This window comes from Globicephala melas, chromosome 3, assembly GCF_963455315.2.
Source record: "Globicephala melas chromosome 3, mGloMel1.2, whole genome shotgun sequence".
In the NCBI taxonomy this organism is placed as follows: domain Eukaryota; kingdom Metazoa; phylum Chordata; class Mammalia; order Artiodactyla; family Delphinidae; genus Globicephala; species Globicephala melas.
Window position 1 is genome coordinate 146,784,931 of NC_083316.1, and position 16,874 is coordinate 146,801,804.

Below are 16,874 nucleotides of genomic sequence, written 5' to 3' on the forward strand. Positions count from 1 at the left end.
GCCCCAGCCCACATTTCCATGCCTAACCTCTCACTCTAGACAACACCCCCCTCCACCTCCTGTCTCTCCCGTTTCTGGCTCGTCTTCAGGTGTGTCCCCAACTTCACCGGACTCAACCCTTCCAGACGCAGTCGAGTTTCTCTGCCCCCAGCGCCTCGACACTCTCACGGAACCTGAGTGGCCTCCCTTAAAAAGTATGCCTAGTATCAGTTTTACCGCGGATGCCTCGTCTCGGATGCTAAAGTCCTTTAAGCGCCCCCTTTGTCTCCCCCTGCGGCGCCGAGAGCCGTGCAGGGCGCACAGGAAGTGCTCAGAAACTTAGCTCGGGGCAGCAGCCGTGCCCGGAGGGGGCGTCCGGCACGCAGGGACTCAGCTGGGCTGTGTGAGGATACCCCACCCCCGACCCCAACGAAGAACAAGGATCACCAGGACAGGACCCCGGGACTCCGAGTTCAGGGCCGGGCAGCCCTCTGCGTTCTCCCGAGCCGTGGCCGAGACTGACCAGGGCCAGCGCCCCTTCCTTCCGGAGCCGCTCCACGCGCCCCGAGCCACGCACCACCAACACAGCGCCCTCACCTTGTAAACCTTGCCGAAGGCACCATCGCCCAGCTCGCCCACGATCTCCCACACCTCGTTGGGGTCCAGGTCCCGGCGAACGTGCTCATATTCGCGGGACTTTCTCTTCTCGAAGGTAGACCGGCGCAGGATGCGGCGGAAATTGGCGAAAGCCATGGCTGAGGGCACGCGAGCCGGCGGGCGAGGTGGGGCCGGCTCCGGCTCGGGCTGTAGCTCCGGCGGCCGCGAGGGAGGGGCTGGAGGACGCCGCGGCGCTCTGGGGTTCTCCCCAGACCCGCCCTTCCCCGCAGCCAGACCCCGGTCAAGTGCGCCCTGGGCTGCGCGCGGCGGGAGCACCCGGAACCGCGCAGGCGGCCGCGGTCCCCGCCCCCGCTCGGTCCAATCTCCGGGCCTCTTCCCGATGTAGACCCAATTCGCGCCGCGCCCCCGCCCAGCCCGCAAGCCCCGGGACGCGTTCCGGGGACCCGGCCCCGCTCCCGCCCATCGGCCCGACTCCACCTGCCGCTCCCCGGCAGCGCCCGGAGACCCCCTAATTGGCTGCGGGCGCTCCCCGGCTCCGCCCGTCGCCGCAGGGCACTCTGGAAACTGTAGTCCCCCACGCGCCGCACGCCCGCGAGCCACGGACTAGGCTTTGGCGAGCTTAGTGGACCCTTCGGCGGGACCATACCGGGTCTGGGAGGCCCACCGTGTCTCGTGGCTCCCAAAATTTCTGCGGGAGCGAAAGGGGAAGCAGACTGGTTATTCGGGAGCACCCACTGATTGCTGTCCAAAGACCAAAAAGGCGAACCGGCATTAATCATTGAATCCGCCCCGTAACGGCCCCGCGCGGCTGCTCTGCTCGCGCCCACTTTTCAGGTGGGGGCGCCCGGCGGGCGAGGGCACTAGCCCCGGGCTGCACATCCTGCGGGCGGATCCGGTGCGGATTGCTCGGCGTGGTGCTGCCTCCTAGCGCGGGAAATGCTGCGCCCTTGCGGCAGCGGTCAGTCCCTGAAAACCCAGGCTCCCCGGCTCGCTTCCAGCTTCCCAGGGGCTCTGCCCCACCGAGATCCACCAACCGGCCAGGATTACAGGGCTAAGAGAGAGCGCTCCGTGGGGACTTACTTATCACATGCTTCCTGATGGATCTTCAGATATATCTGCATGTTAGGTAAAAAACTTCCTTATTCTTAATTTTACAAATTTTAAAAATAAGCTCATTATACATAGAATTGAAGTTTTCTTTGACCACCATCATCCTCGATCCTGTCCGTTTTCCACCTGCTACTGTTAACTGTCTCTAGGACAGTTAACACGTATCTAAATCTAAGTAGGTTCCAAGCAGCGAGTGCTGAGGGGTGGGCAGGTGGGCAACCTGTAAAGCTTATTATGGTAACTCTCCCACATAAGCAAATTGAGTCTCGGGGAATGTCACACTCCAATAGACCACGTCCCTGCGGAGAAGGTCCATGTTGAGGTGTTTTCACCCCTTCCTGAGTCGCATGCAAACACCAAGTATAGTTCTAAATTTGTAAAGCCAAATGCAGAAGCCTAGGGTACTGGTGGTGGTCTGCACAAAGGATGCCCTGAGTAAAGGTTGCCAAGCACTTTGAAATGTCCCCACAACCTAATGAGTGGTTGCAATCGTAGAGGGTCTTTATCACTAAAAGGAGGAAATGCAGCACAAGACTGGGCTCTCACCAAGTAAGCCCAAGTTTAAACCTCCCAGAACAAGCTGGAAGGCCGGTCTTTCATTAGTTTCAGTCCATTTGACCAACATTGTGAAGGGGGTGAGGGGACAATGGAGGAGGCTTTCCCACTGGGAGGTGGGGGCTCTGACCACAGGTCAGTCTAGAGGGGCTGGGACTGGGAGTCCCAGTCCCAGTTCATCCCCAAGCCGGGCCAAGCCACACACGACTCTGTGAGACTGGCTCTGCGATAGCTCCAGAAAAAATGAAAATGAGAAACAAAAATGGAGAGCTTCACTCAAAAATGTTGTAAGAAGCCAGACACACAACAGCACACGTTATATGATTCCATTTGTATGCAATGTCTAGAAAAGGCAAATTCATAGGGACAGAAAGCAGATTAATGGTTGCCAAGGACTAGGCTGAAATGGACATGAGGAGTCTTATTGGAGTGATGAAAATGTTCTAAAACTGGATTATGGTGATGATATAATAACTTGGCAAGTTTACTAAAAATCACTAAATTGTATACTTGAAATGGCTGAATCTTATGATATGTAAATTATACTTAAGTACAGTTGTAAGAAATCAGAGAGGTTCAACAAAACCAAAGCTATATCTCTGAGATAACTAACAGACAAGGCTGGTCAAGAAGATAAAAAGAGTTGCAGAAAGAAAAATATTCCCCAAGACAATGAAAATGAAAAAAGTGACAGAATATTAGGTACAGTAGAGATTTTGATATCAGTATTTTAAACAATTTTATGTGAATACATTTTAATTTATGTGAAATGGGTAATCATGTAGAAGAAAATATAAATGATATGAACAAATGATATATAAATATATGAGATATGATATATAAAAGACACATAATTTCAATAAGAAATAAAAAGCCTAAATAAGCTAATAACCAATAAAGAAATGAATCAAAAATCTAGTCTGCCTCCACTGAAAGACATAAAGTTATGTGGTTTTACAAATAATCTCTCTCTTCATATAAATACTTTAAGAAGATAGAAAAAAAGGAAATATACTCATTTTTATGAGATGAGCTTTACTACAATTAGGTAGGAATAGTAAAAGAAAATTGTAGACTAATTTCACTTAGGAAATAGATGTGGGGGGGGGGAATACGAGCAAGATGAAACCAGAGGCTAATAAAAACATCATGACTAAGAAAGGTTTATCCAGAAATAAAAGAATGGTTCTATCTAGGAATAAAAACCATTAAAGTAAGACACTGGATTGACGAAGTAAAGAAGAAAATCGCATACTCTTGATAGTCACAGAAAAAGCATTTGACTGTATTCTTAGGCTAGATTTCCCCAAAGATAAGAATCTGAATGCAAATAGTTTATTTGGGAGGTGATGCCAGGAGGCACCAGTAGAGAGTGGGAAGCTAAGACAGGAGACACTTGAAGCCAGTAAAGGGTGTACTTTGTAGATGATTACTGCTGTGGCCAACTGGGGCTTAATCCCACTGGGGGATTCTGGGGATCAGGATGATGCAACACACTTCAGACTCAGCCTATCTGACAGTCAAGGACCCTGGGGAATTTTCCTCTAAACCTCATCTGTCCTTGGCCAAGGGCTGCTCCCTAGGGCAGCACTTCTAGCCTGCCCTGCTAGAGGGCCAAGAGGACACCGCTAAGTTGAGAGATGTCACGGGTCTTTGTACAGCTTCTGCTGTAACAATCCTTACACTTTTTTTTTTTTTTTTGGTGGTACGCGGGCCTCTCACTGTTTCGGCCTCTCCCATTGTGGAGCATAGGCTCCGGACGCGCAGGCTCAGTGGCCATGGCTCACGGGCCCAGCCGCTCCGTGGCATGTGGGATCATCCCGGACCGGGGCACGAACCCATGTCCCCTGCATCGGCAGGCGGACTCTCAACCACTGTGCTACCAGGGAAGCCCCTTTACACTTCTTATTTCTTCTACTTTCCTATAGCATTTGCTAGAATCTTTAGCTTTATGTTAAACAGTAACTGTGAAAATAGGAATTCTTGTCTTGGTCCAATATTTGATGGAAAAGGGTTTAAAGTTTCTCCTTTAAGTATGATGTTTACCAAAGATTGTGGCAAAAGACCTTCACACAAAGTTCCCTGCTATACCTAATTTGCTAATAAGTTTTTCTCATAGCTGTAGAACTTTATCAAATGTTTCTTCTGCATTTATCATATGATTAATCATATGAGTTTTCTCATCTAGCCTATAGACATGGTAAATTTCATTTATTGAAACATTCTTGCATTCCTGGAAAGCAAATATTTTATCTCCCTCTAGAGAGGCTAAGTAACGTTTCCAAGGTATGCTTCTTCATAAGTCAGTCCCCATTGACACGCCTCACCCCAGGCAACCACTAATCTGTTTTCTGTCACCGTATATTGGAAATATCTTTCCTAGTTAACCATATAAATGGAATCATACAGTAGTGCTCTTTTAAGCCTGGCTTCTTTTCACTCAGCATATTTTTGAGATTCATCATGTTGTTTTATGTATTTGTGGTTCGTTCTTTCTAATTGCTGAGTAGTGTATGGATATACCACAATTTGTTTATCCATTTAGCTGCTGATGGACATTTGAGTTGCCAGTCTTGTTATCATGAATAAAGCTACTATGAACATTTGTTTACAAGGCTTTGTATGGATATATATTTTCATTTTCCTAGATGCACCTAGGAGTGCAATTGCCGGATCATACGCTAAGTATATGGTTAACTTTTTAAGAGGCTGTCCAAGTATTTTACAAAGTGGTTCTATCACTTTACGTTCCCACAAGTGATGTTGCTCCAATCACACTGATATCATCAGTTTTTAAAAACTCTAGCCATTCCAGTGACTACTAGTGGTATCTTACTCTAGGCTTTTGCCCTCAAGACATCTGCCAAATCCTAAACTGCAGAGCTTAGGGAAGGAGGTCACGAGACCAAACAGAAAGCCAATAGGCTCACAGACCAGAAAAGCTAAGCAGAGCCTAGATTGTGGTCTCCAAATACAATTTTCCATAAAATGATACTATGGCTCCTTGGAGAAGTCTTTCTAGATGTAAGACAGGAAATGTCTATCCTTACATCAACATCTGTGCCTCTGTCTTGAAACAAAATACAGATGGCAAACATGCACATGTAAACATGCTCAACTTCATTAGTCATCGGGGAAATGCAGATAAAAACCACTGTATCCATTTGAACAGGCTGTTATGCTACAATAAAACCCTCAACGTCTTGGTAGCTTAACACAACAAAGATGGTTTCTTACTGTATAGAAAGCTACAAAGAATGTAGCATCTATCTTAGTGAGAAAAAAAGATGGATGATCTACAAAACTATAACTTTTCTTGAGCATATCAAAGAACTGAGGTCACAAGGCAACCAAGGAAAGTGAATTCTCACAAAGAACAAGCCCCTGCAAGGAGAGAGAGGGCACACCAACCATTGGACCTTTGGCAGAACATGGCTGAAAATGGCAGCCACCGTACAAGTGGTGAAGAAAGCTTTAACCAAAGTTTGAGCAGATGATTAGAGGCAAAGTTTGGGATACCACGTCAGTGTGGAATAGCTGGAGTTCCCAGACACAAGGGGCAATCACACACACTGGCAAACTCCTTCCCATGGGTCGCCAATGGGAGCCTGTAAGAAAAACTGGGGGCAGGGCAGCAGACTGGAGACTGTCAGTTCTTGCTGATGCAGGAGTGAAGGAGGTGGTTGGTGCCTGCCAGGGGCTGAGTATAAGGTCTCATCTACTTCCTCAGAAGTAGCAAAAGCAAAATTCTTCAAAGCAACAGCTTTCTGCTGCTGGGAGAGAGGAACCCCTCACTCTCAAGGCCCAGATAAAATCCACAGTGCTCACCCCCAGGACATGGAAAGATCCTCTGTCTTTTCGTGTAGTCACTGAGGAACTCAAGACTGATAGGGAACCATCATCTATTTTTTAAATTTATTTTTTATTGGTGTGACGTTGGTTTATAACATTAAATAAGTTTCACGTGTACAACATTGTATTTCTACTCTGTGTACACCGTGGCACCCTCAGAACACCATCATCTTGAATGTTACTGCTACTATGGCAATGGAAAAGAGAGTTCTGACATTTTGGGAATTGTTTGTTACAGTAGGTAGCAGTACTCACCCTAATACGCTGGGAAAATGCAGTTAAATATTACACCATTTTTTTCTCCCTTCCCCTAGCAGCAATAGATCTTTCCCTACGTAGCTCCTGGTGAGTTCTGAGGGCACCACAGCTGGCTTCTTCATGTGACATTATTTTTAGTGTTTTATACAGTCAAGATCCATTTAGATTTACTCACATATTTTCAATTTCTGATACTCTTCATCCCTTCCTGAATTTCTGTGTTTCCATACGGAATTATTTTTCTGTGCCTGAAGAATTCACTTATAGCTGTTAATTTTCTGGTTTTGTGTGCATGGATTTATTTTGTTAGCTCCCTCCTTCTGTCATAATTGTATTGCATTTAAATTTTATCATTTTAAACTCCCTATGACATTGTTATTATTTTACCCCATGGTTGTTTACTTGCACTGACCCACGTATTTTTACTACTTTGTTGCTCTCTATTCCTTCTGATATCTTGGATTTTCTCTCTGTGATCATTCTCTGACTACCGTAGTTGATCCTTTAGAATTTCTTTTGGGAGGGTCCGTTGGTGATCATTTTTAGTTTGGTTGTTTGTTTGTTTTTGCCTGAATATAGCTTTATCTCATCCTAATTTTTTTTTTCACTATAGAAAATTTCAAACATATTCAAAGTAGAAAGAATAGTATAAGCTAGTACTCCTGTACACCCATCAGTCAGTTCATGTTTGAACAATCCTGTTATATGTATACCAACACCCACGGGCCTGGATTATTTTGAAGCAAATTCCAGGCATCTTACCATTTTATCTTTTTAAACCACCACCACATCCACTGTCATTCCTAATATTACATCCAATCAGTGTTCATAGTTCTCCATCATCTCATGCTTTTGTTGTTTGTTTTTGTGGGTTTTTACATATATAATCTCTATGAATTAGGATCCTCATAAGTCCATACACTGTAATTGGTTGATGTGATTTGAAAGAAATTTAACTATTAATTTATAGATCCCTCTTCCATCTCTTTTTCTTTTCTTGTAAATGTTTATTGAAGAAGTGGAGTCATTTTCTTTTAGAGCTGTCCAGTCTGGGTTTTGTTGATTGTGTCCCCGCAGTGTCATTTAACATGGACCTCTGCTGTCCTGTTTCCCCGATTTATATTTTCTATAAATTGATCAAATTCAGGTTTGATTTTCCTCCTCATTCTTTTAAATGAAGGTGGAACTCACATAATATAAAATTACCTATTTTAAAGTGTACAATTCAGTGGCATTTAGTACATCGACAGTGTTGTTCAACCATCACCTCTGTCCAGTTTGAAACATTTTCATTGCCCCAGTGGGAATCTTTGGATCCAGTAAGCAGTCACTTCCCATCACCCACTCCCCCGGCCCCCAGCCCCTGGCAACGACTGATCTGCTTTCAGTCTCCATGGCTTTGCCTCTTCTGGATATTTAATATAAATGGACTCATACAATATGTGACTTTCTGTGCCTGGCTTCTTTCACTTACTATAAGGTTCATCTACATTGTAACATGTATCATTCTCTTTCATGGCTAAGTATTTCACTGTATGGATGTGCTACCATTTCATTTGTCCATTCATCAGTTGATGGACATTTGGGCTGTTTCCACCTTTTGCCTATTGTGAATAGTGCTGCTATAAACATTTTGTACAAGTATCTGAATACTTGTTTTCATTTCTTTTGGATATATATCTAGGAGTGGAAATGCTAGGTTATATGGTAATCTCATGTTTAACTTCCCTTCAGTCTTGAAAGATGATTTTACTGAGTGTATAATTTTAGCTTGGCTATGATTGTTTTTACACATTGAAATAGTACTACATTATGTTTTGGTTTCCATGTTGTGAAGAAGTTGATGTTAAGTTTAATCATTAGTCCTTTGAAGATAATCTTTCTTCTCTGATTGCCTTTAAAATCTTTGTCTTTGGTATAATGCAGTTTCACTCTGATGTGTACATATATGTATTTCTTCTTATCTCAACTACTTAGGACTTCAGTCTTTTGAGAAGGAATATAGCATAGCTATTAAAAAGCAGTGATTATTGCCAGACTAGGTTCACATGCTGACTTCACTATTAATTAGCTTAGTGACTTTAGGAAAATTACTTAACTTTTCTGAGCCTTTTTAAAAAACTTTTTATTGATACAATTCATGTACAATATTATACAAGTTACAGGCGTACAACATAGTGGTTCACAATTTTTAAAGGTTATAATCTATTTATAGTCATTATAAAATACTGGCTAGGGAATTCCCTGGCGGTCCCATGGTTAGGACTTTGCGCTTTCACTGCCAACGGTGTGGGTTCAATTCCTGGTCCAGGAACTAAGATCCCTCGTGCAATGGGGTATGGCCAAAAAACATATATATTGGCTATATTTGCTGTACAGTATATCCTTGTTGTTTATCTATTTTATACGTAATAGATTGTAACTTGAGTCTGTTTCTTAATCTGTAAAATAGGTATAATAATCTCTACCTCATAGGATTGTATGATTAATCTTTGGACTAAATGAGTTAATATATTAATACACTTACAACAGTGTAACATGTTACTATGTAACATGTAGTTATGTAACTGTTCACCTTGATAATGATGATGAGCACAGTCTGTGGGTGGGTGTCTTTCATTGGTTTTGGAAAATTCTCAACCATTTTTTTTTTGGCTGCTCCGAGTGGCTTGTGGGATCTTATTTCCCCAACCAGGGCTTGAACCCGGGCCACGGCAGTGAAAGCACTGAGTCCTAACCACTGGACCACCAGGGAATTCCCACAATTTTAATTTTTTTATTGACCGTTTCCTATGATGCTTTGACGTAGGAAGACCTTTATTACCAGAGCTTCTCTCTATCCAACATTCTAATTCTGAGGCAGAATCCTCTCTTCTACTGCAGGTTGCCAGAGTCTTTGGCTTAAAGGGCACCATAATGAAACTGAAGCAAGGATCGTTTCTGTGGTACCTCTATCTGGATAAACTATATTGCTTATTATCCGTGAGAAATGTGAAGGCTTTGGTGGAGTATTTTCACCTTCTTGATGTGCACCGCAAGAAAACCTTGAATGGTTAGTACTTTCAGAAATGCTTCCTCTGGGTCATTACCTGGTTTTTAACGAATGTGCAGGAAAATTTATAGAACCAGAAACTATTTCATTAATGTATATATTATATCTTCTAAATGAAGCACAGAGAAAAATTGCCAACTGAGACTTGAAGGCTGTTCTGTGAGGAGGATAAAATTGCAGGCTCTGGATAATGGGGTCCTCCACCCATTATTCCTTGGTGATTTGGAGAACAACATCATCCTCTTTTAAGTCTCATTTTCCTCATCTGTAAGTGAGGCTTCTAATAATGGAGTCCATCTCACAGTTGGAAAAAAAAAGATAAATGAGATAATGCATGGAAAATGCTTAGCATGGTGCCTGGCACACTGTAAGGATTTAATAAATGTTCCTTATTATTACAACTATTCCTGGGGACTGAGCCCCACTCAGGCATTAACCCTCAAGACTCCCTTAGCAAGACTTCTCGTCTATCAAATGGGAGGTTTGAATCAGATGATCTGCAAGATCGCTTCTAATTCTTGGTAATTGTGAGTGACCAGAAAATGCTGATGATCTCGACCCTGCCTTTGAGTGCACAAACTAATAGAAGACCAATTAAAACACTTTAGGTTTTCTTTAAAAAATATTTATTTATTTATATATATTTTTGGCTGCATCGGGTCTTAGTTGTGGCAGGCGGGCACTTTCATTGCGGTGCGCAGGCTCTTCATTGCCGCATGTGGGCTTCTCTCTAGTTGTGGCGTGCAGGCTCAGTAGTTGTGGCGCACAGGCTTAGTTGCCCCACAGCATGTGGGATCTTAGTTCCCAGACCAGGGATCGAACCCATGTCCCCTGCATTGGAAGGCGGATTCTTAACCACTGGACCACCAGGGAAGTCCCCTAGGTTTTTTTCGTTTGTCTGTTTTGTTTTCAGGACTGGATATAAATAAGGTGTCCGACTCATTGTGACCTGAGAGAGATGTCATTTATCAATAAGGAGTTTCTTCCATAAAGATATTTTAAAGAGTTCATTCAATCTTTATAAAATAATAAAAAGATACTTTAATTTTCTCATACTTTCATGCCTCCAGTTTACACACAGTATGTCACCAAATCTTCACAATAACCCAGTCCTAGATAAAGCAACTGTAGGACGCCTAGATGTAAACAGAAGATCTGGGACCAAAACCCAAAGCCCACACTCTTAGTCTCACCAGCGTTTGCTGAGCAGAGTCTGATCTCCCTGGTAACTAAATCACTCCCTGGTGATGCAATACCCAAGAGATAAAGTCATACTTGTGTCTTCTGGTCAACCAAGGGACTGGATGGTGACCTGAAAGGGAGAAGGCATAGCCTTGAGTTTTGCCTTCCAGGAAGATAGTGACTTAAAGCCTTGGAGACTTGAGTGGGCCAGAGCCAGCTGATTGAAAAACAGTATTTGTTTAGTAACTACTAAGTCTCACAATAAAACATTTCTCAAGGAGCAAACATCATGGTGTTTACATATGGTGTGTTGTTCCCAAGTGCTCGTACCTGGTTGGACTCATACCTGGTGGGACGTGGGGAAGGAACATCAAGAGGCCATCAGAAACCCCCAGATCATGACATTGTGACGACTGGTTTCACTGTGCACTTAGCCAGCTTCAGCCAGGACTCCAAACCACACAGATGTGCTTTACGGATTTAGTGGAGCCATGTCTTGTGCAGGAGGTAGTCTCTGTAATCAATGGGCAAGGAGAAATCACATGTAGACAAAGTTACACTTGCAAATCCCTGAAATCCCCTGGGTGATTTGTACATACAACCTGTACAGCCATCTATCACTGTGTAAACGTATCACCATGTTTGTTTCTTCCATCTAACACTCCCTGAGACAGATGATTAGTGAGTGGAATTTCAGGCAAATACTTTCCCTGTCCTTTACAGTATTTTTTTCTCTGATTGTATATGACTGTATATGCATTAACTAATGTGCAAAAGATATGGCTTCACTGTGGAAAGAGCAAGGCTGTGGAGTCAGATGGACCACATCTGAATCCCAGCTCTGCCACTCAAAGTGTGGCCCACTGACCAGCAGTTGCCGCATCACTTGGGAGCTTGTTAAGAATTCAGACTCGGTCCCATGCCAGAGTTCCTAATCAGAATTGGTGTTTTTACAAGATCCTCAAGTGATTGGTATACTATTATAGCTCAAGAAGCCCTGAGATTAGTTACTACCTGAGGCTTATTGTAAAAGGCTGTGTAGGGTTGTCAGGGTTCACTGACATGTGGCACTTAAAGTGCCCAGCGTCTAAGATGCTCAGTGATAGCTCTTTTCCCCCATCACCGAATGCATTTGCTTTACGTAAGCATGAGGAAAAGTGATACTTTTACAGAAGAGGAATGATTTTAAAAATTTCTCGTTTTAATTCTCTCAAGTGAAAGGCCCAGGTAAAATGTCAGCTTTTCCAAGAAGTGTCATAGGCCCCCAGTGAGAATTAAACTCTTCCTTCTATGTACCAGGAGCACTTTGAGACTTTTATTGGTTACGTATACACATCTGTCTGCTCCGTCGAGCGTGTAAGCTGGGCTCAGGAACCAAGCCCTATCCACTATCTCCTTCTCCACAAGTCCAGGTACAGTGCTTTTCCACACAGCTCAAGGGCAACTGAGGTTTGAGAAATTGTGGGAGGTATAGTGGCAAAGCCGGAAACAAAATATTATCATTACTATGGCCAGGTCAACAAGCTTCCAACATGACAACCATTTATGTGGTTCCCAGATGTTTAACATTTTCGAACCGTTTCAGAATAATCCATGTCATCTCCTTACCAACAGATGTGCTATTCTACCACTTCCTTCATCACGTGACTGACCTGAAACGGAACCAGATCACAATTGTGTTTAACATGCTGGACTGGAATGCTGTGGGCGAGATTGGTTTTGACCAGTTCTACATGCTGGTTTGCATACTGCTGGCACAGGAGGCAAGTAACGAGTCAGGCTCTGTGGAGCAGAGGGGGCACAGCTTGGCTGCTGCCACCATTTTGCTAAAGGTAGCACCGAATTAAGAGTGCATCAGAATTTTTCTTTTCACTTGAACCAGGAAGAAAAAAATGGTGGGAGAACTACTTTTGGTTCCTAAATGGCCCATCTATAACCTAGGAGTTTCCAAAGGTTATCCAGCCTCCCTCCCACATTGCCTTTATAAAGAACGAATCTCATCCTGTCACATCCCTCCTTGGCATGCCCTTCCTTGCCCCTTCTAGCTGGTGGGTCTTAAAATCATCACCAGTAATCCTAACTGCCTCTCTTCCTCAGTGATCCCTTTTCTCAGAGAACTTTCTGAAGGGGATGAATGATAAAGACAAGACACACTCTTCTTTGGGTTCCCACCTTAACCTGGTACACACTCCTAGTGTGTATTTACCTCTTTCCCACTCCTTGAGGAAAGGCACCTTGTGTCAGCATTTTACTGCCAGTGCCACAATTTTCATAAGTAGATTTTCACTGAACATAAGGAAATACATTCTAGTGACTAGAGTTCTGTGTAGCAGAACCAATCACTACAGGTGGCATAAGTCCCCCCCGAATGCAGATGATGAAGCAGGATCTGGTACATCGACCATAGAACCCTTTCAGCCCTGAGCTGCTATGATTCTGCCTTTTGCTTTTAGCTCTCTAGGAAATGGATTAGTGAATATATGAGTCTTGATGTCGCAAGTTTAGAAAGCAGCACCAACAACATGTTTCCGTATTTCTCTCAAAGCAGAACCATTTGGAAGAGCAATTTATCTTCCGCCATTCCCGGCCTGTTTTTGAGCTGCTTGACCTGGATGGGGAGCTGAAAATTGGCCCATCCAACTTCCACATGTACAACTTTCTCTTCAAAATTAAAAAACAGCAACTCAGAGACCTGTACCATGACTTTGACATCACAGGTGACTGTGTAAGTGCAGATCCCTAAAGTGGGGCCCGGCAGCCCCTCTGTACAAAGGTAGAGGACCATGTCCTGCTACCTACACTGGAGACAGGGGAGGAAGAGGGTGGGAAAAACCTACTGGAGCGTGTCATGGCTCTGGGATCATAAAAAACTAAAGAGATATATAGGCCTGTGAGAGAGGACTGAATAACTAAGTGCTATGTCACAGAATGTGGATATAAAATTATAGAAGTTTGGAGAAGGAAATTTTGTTTAGAAGTTCAGTTGAAAGAAGGAAATACATCAATATGGCAGAAGTTGTTCTTAGGGGAAGGGTTTATAGATTTTAATAAGGAGAAAGGAAGAAATTCTTAGATGGGAACACATGAGCTAAATCCCAAGAGAAAACAACTGTGGAGAAGACAGTGGATCCTGCCTATTTAAAGAGGAAGTCCATGTTGACTAACAAGTGAGAGCTAAGGTTTACAGTTTAAAAAGATGGATCAGATGGCAGCCTGACAGAGTCTGGACTTGATGTAGCAGAAGTAAGAAAGTGACCCTTGGTGCCTTTAGAGTCTACAATAGACTCTCTGTTCCTGGCTCCTAGACTACAATTAGACTATAATTATGTCCTAATTACTGGGCCTCTTTAATAAAGTTTCCAAGGTTTTAAATGAGAAATGATTACAATCCTGCCGTCATTTGAAACAAAGTATCAAAGCCTTCCTGAAATAACTTTTCTTTTTGCCCCCCAACACAAGCGTCTTAATTACAAGGAATTTAAGCTGTTTACTATCTTCTCCATGAACAAATACCAGGAGAGTCAGAAAGCAGTGGAAGAGGAGAAAGCTCTGCCCGAAAAGAAAGTGTCACAAGTTAATGTGACTCAAAGAGAGAGTCTTCTTGGAATAAATCATTTTGAAAGTGTAAGTAATTACAATTGTGAACATCTCTAAAAATAAATTTAGAACATCAAAGTAGATATCTTTAAATTGATTTTTACACGTGCGGGGTTCAGATAAGCACTCCTCAATCAGCATATTCTTAACTTCAATAACCTTTAGACCTCACAAATGACTCACAGTTACGTAAGTGAAGTAAAAACTTTCTCTTTGTTGACATGTCCCAACTCTGCTGCTGCTTTTCAGATCAACTCTGTCCATTAGGGCCCTGTGTATCCAAATAATTACCAACTCTTACTGGAGCCAAGCAGTCGGAAGGTGGTGCTTTCCTAACATTTGTCACTAGTGGTCCAATACTTTCAGAATTCTAATTCTCCCACTCCTTAGGCTAAAACAAACTTCAAATTGGCAAATGGCGAAGTGCCTCCCACCGTAAGGGAAACTGACTTTTAAGGATATGGGGACTGTGTTCTTCCTAGAATTTAAGTTACTCTTTGATGAGTTAAGTGCTTAAGCAACTATACCAAATCTACTAGGGTAAAATAATTATTACATGCCCTTGTATAATTCTATTTTTTTGTATAATTAATGCTTTGAATAATTTTTAAGTGTCTTTAGCATGGGATTTGTGAATCCTCCTTGACTACTGTGATGTTAATGATGATAACGACCACTGAGTAAGTGCTTGCAATGGGTCACGCAGGGGCTTTAGACGCATGAATTTATCCCCTAACCCTGCGAATTAAGTGTTATCCTCAATTTACAGATGAGGAAATTGAGATGTCAAGATTAAGAACCTCGGGCTTCCCTGGTGGCACAGTGGTTGAGAGTCTGCCTGCCGATGCAGGGGACACGGGTTCGTGCCCCGGTTCGGGAAGATCCCACATGCTGCTGAGCGGCTGGGCCCGTGAGCCATGGCCGCTGGGCCTGCGCGTCCGGAGCCTGTGCTCTGCAACGGGAGAGGCCACAACAGTGAGAGGCCCGTGTACCGCAAAAAAAAAAAATTAAGAACCTTACCCAAGGTTCTTAATGACTCACTAGTGGCAGGACCAAAGTTCAAATTCAAGGTCAATCAGACGCTTGTACTGAGAACAAGTGATCTGAGTAACTCACTTCAGTCTTAGCAGATTCTGTTTAAGTTTTAAGCTGGCATTTCACTGGCTCAGAAACCCCGTCTACCTAATGCTAATTACCACATCTCCTTCTACCATAGATTTCTGAGGGACATGTTTGGTGATTAAAGAAATACAGCTCATTTACTATAAACCAAGAATTTCTTAAGGAAATAATATATGCAATATAACTGACCGTAAGGCATTCAGTGAGTTCCAGAGTACTTAATAATCAAAAATCACTTTGTCAATGTGCAACAGACAAGAATACTGCCTAAGACTGTCATTCATAAGTCACACGTAATACCTGAAATCATGTTAATTACTATGAACATTCTCTATATTTACTCTAATAGTCATGAGATTTCGATAACACACTTATGAGTAATGCTTAGCAGCCAAAACTTTTGTCTTCCCCACAACGGTACTACAAAAACTAAATGGAGCTAGCAGGAATCCCCTGGCAGTCCAGCAGTTAGGACTCCATGCTTTTGCTGCTGAGGCCATGGGTTCAATCCCTGGTCGGGGAACTAAGATCCCATAACACAAAGTAAAACCACATGACACAGGTTTCCACCTAGACTGTCAAAGATCAGTAAGTTGGTCAGGGACTTCCCTGGTGACACAGTGGTTAAGAGTCCGCAGGGGGCACGGGTTCGAGCCCTGGTCGAGGAGGATCCCACATGCCGCAGAGCAACTAAGCCCACGTGCCAGAACTACTGAGCCTGCGCTCTGGAGCCCGCGAGCCACAACTACTGAGCCTGAGTGCCACAACAGCTGGGCCTACAGGCCTAGAGCTGGTGCTCCACAACAAGAGAAGCCACCGCAATGAGAAGCCTGCACACCGCCACTAAGAGTAGCCCCTGCTCACCACAACTAGAGAAAGCCGGTGCGCAGCCACGAAGACCCAATGCAGCCAAAAATAAATAAATAAACAAATTTATGGGAAAAAAAAAAGTTGGTCAGAATATAGGAAAATAAGAGCAGTCATACTGCTATAGTATTAAATTGGTTAAAATCTATTTGGAGGGCAATTCAGCATCTACTCCCTAAATGTATATACTGTTTGATATAGCAATGTACATAGATGTAAAGATGTAGCTGTAGAAAAGGACATTTCACAGTAGCATGGTTTATAGTACCAAAAGACTAGAAACAGCCAGACTGACCTGTGGTACTCCAGACAATGGAATACTACTGCACCTGTAAGAGGAATGAAGCAGATCTAGCTCAACATATATGGAACAATCTCTAAGACTAACCATTTTAGAGAAAAATCAAATGTATAGAATAGCATATGTTATTTATGGAAAAAACAGGGTAGGGTGGGTAAATATACTCACATACACTAAAATAGTGGTTCTCACATTGGGATCCCCGGACTAGTAGCAGCAGCATCACCTGAGAACTTTTAGAAATGCAAATCATTAGACCCCACTCAGACCTACTAACTCTGAACCTCTGGGGGAAGAGCACAGCAATCTGTGTTTTAATAAGCCTTCCAGGTAATTCTGATGCATGCTGAAGTTTGAGAACCACTGTGGTAGAGCATCTTT

The 16,874-nt window shown here is 43.3% G+C and overlaps 2 protein-coding genes across 3 annotated transcripts in view; one reads left to right on the forward strand and one right to left on the reverse strand.

The window, feature by feature from the left end:
- STK10 (serine/threonine kinase 10) overlaps nucleotides 1-1,071 on the reverse strand; it is a 120,310-nt gene extending 119,239 nt beyond the window's left edge. For both annotated transcript variants that reach the window (XM_030829923.2, XM_060296598.1), the window contains exon 1: nucleotides 577-1,071. In XM_030829923.2, the coding sequence (XP_030685783.2) occupies nucleotides 577-732 (156 nt within the window). In that variant the 5' untranslated portion in view covers nucleotides 733-1,071. The remainder of the gene's footprint in view (nucleotides 1-576) is intronic.
- Nucleotides 1,072-1,190: 119 nt separating this feature from the next.
- Nucleotides 1,191-14,260, forward strand: EFCAB9 (EF-hand calcium binding domain 9). The gene is made up of 5 exons (XM_030829943.2): nucleotides 1,191-1,723; nucleotides 9,256-9,424; nucleotides 12,221-12,369; nucleotides 13,155-13,331; nucleotides 14,066-14,260. The coding sequence occupies exons 2-5, from the start codon at nucleotides 9,289-9,291 to the stop codon at nucleotides 14,258-14,260; spliced, it is 657 nt and encodes a 218-aa protein (XP_030685803.1). The 5' UTR covers nucleotides 1,191-1,723; nucleotides 9,256-9,288.
- Nucleotides 14,261-16,874: the final 2,614 nt, after the last annotated feature.

Coding starts and splice junctions, on each gene's coding strand:
- EFCAB9 (XM_030829943.2), top strand. CDS start 9,289: ATGAAACTGAAGCAAGGATCGTTTCTGTGGTACCTCTATCTGGATAAA. Junction 12,370..13,154: donor GCATACTGCTGGCACAGGAG/GCAAGTAACGAG, acceptor CTCTCAAAGCAG/AACCATTTGGAAGAGCAATT. Junction 13,332..14,065: donor TTGACATCACAGGTGACTGT/GTAAGTGCAGAT, acceptor CCCCAACACAAG/CGTCTTAATTACAAGGAATT.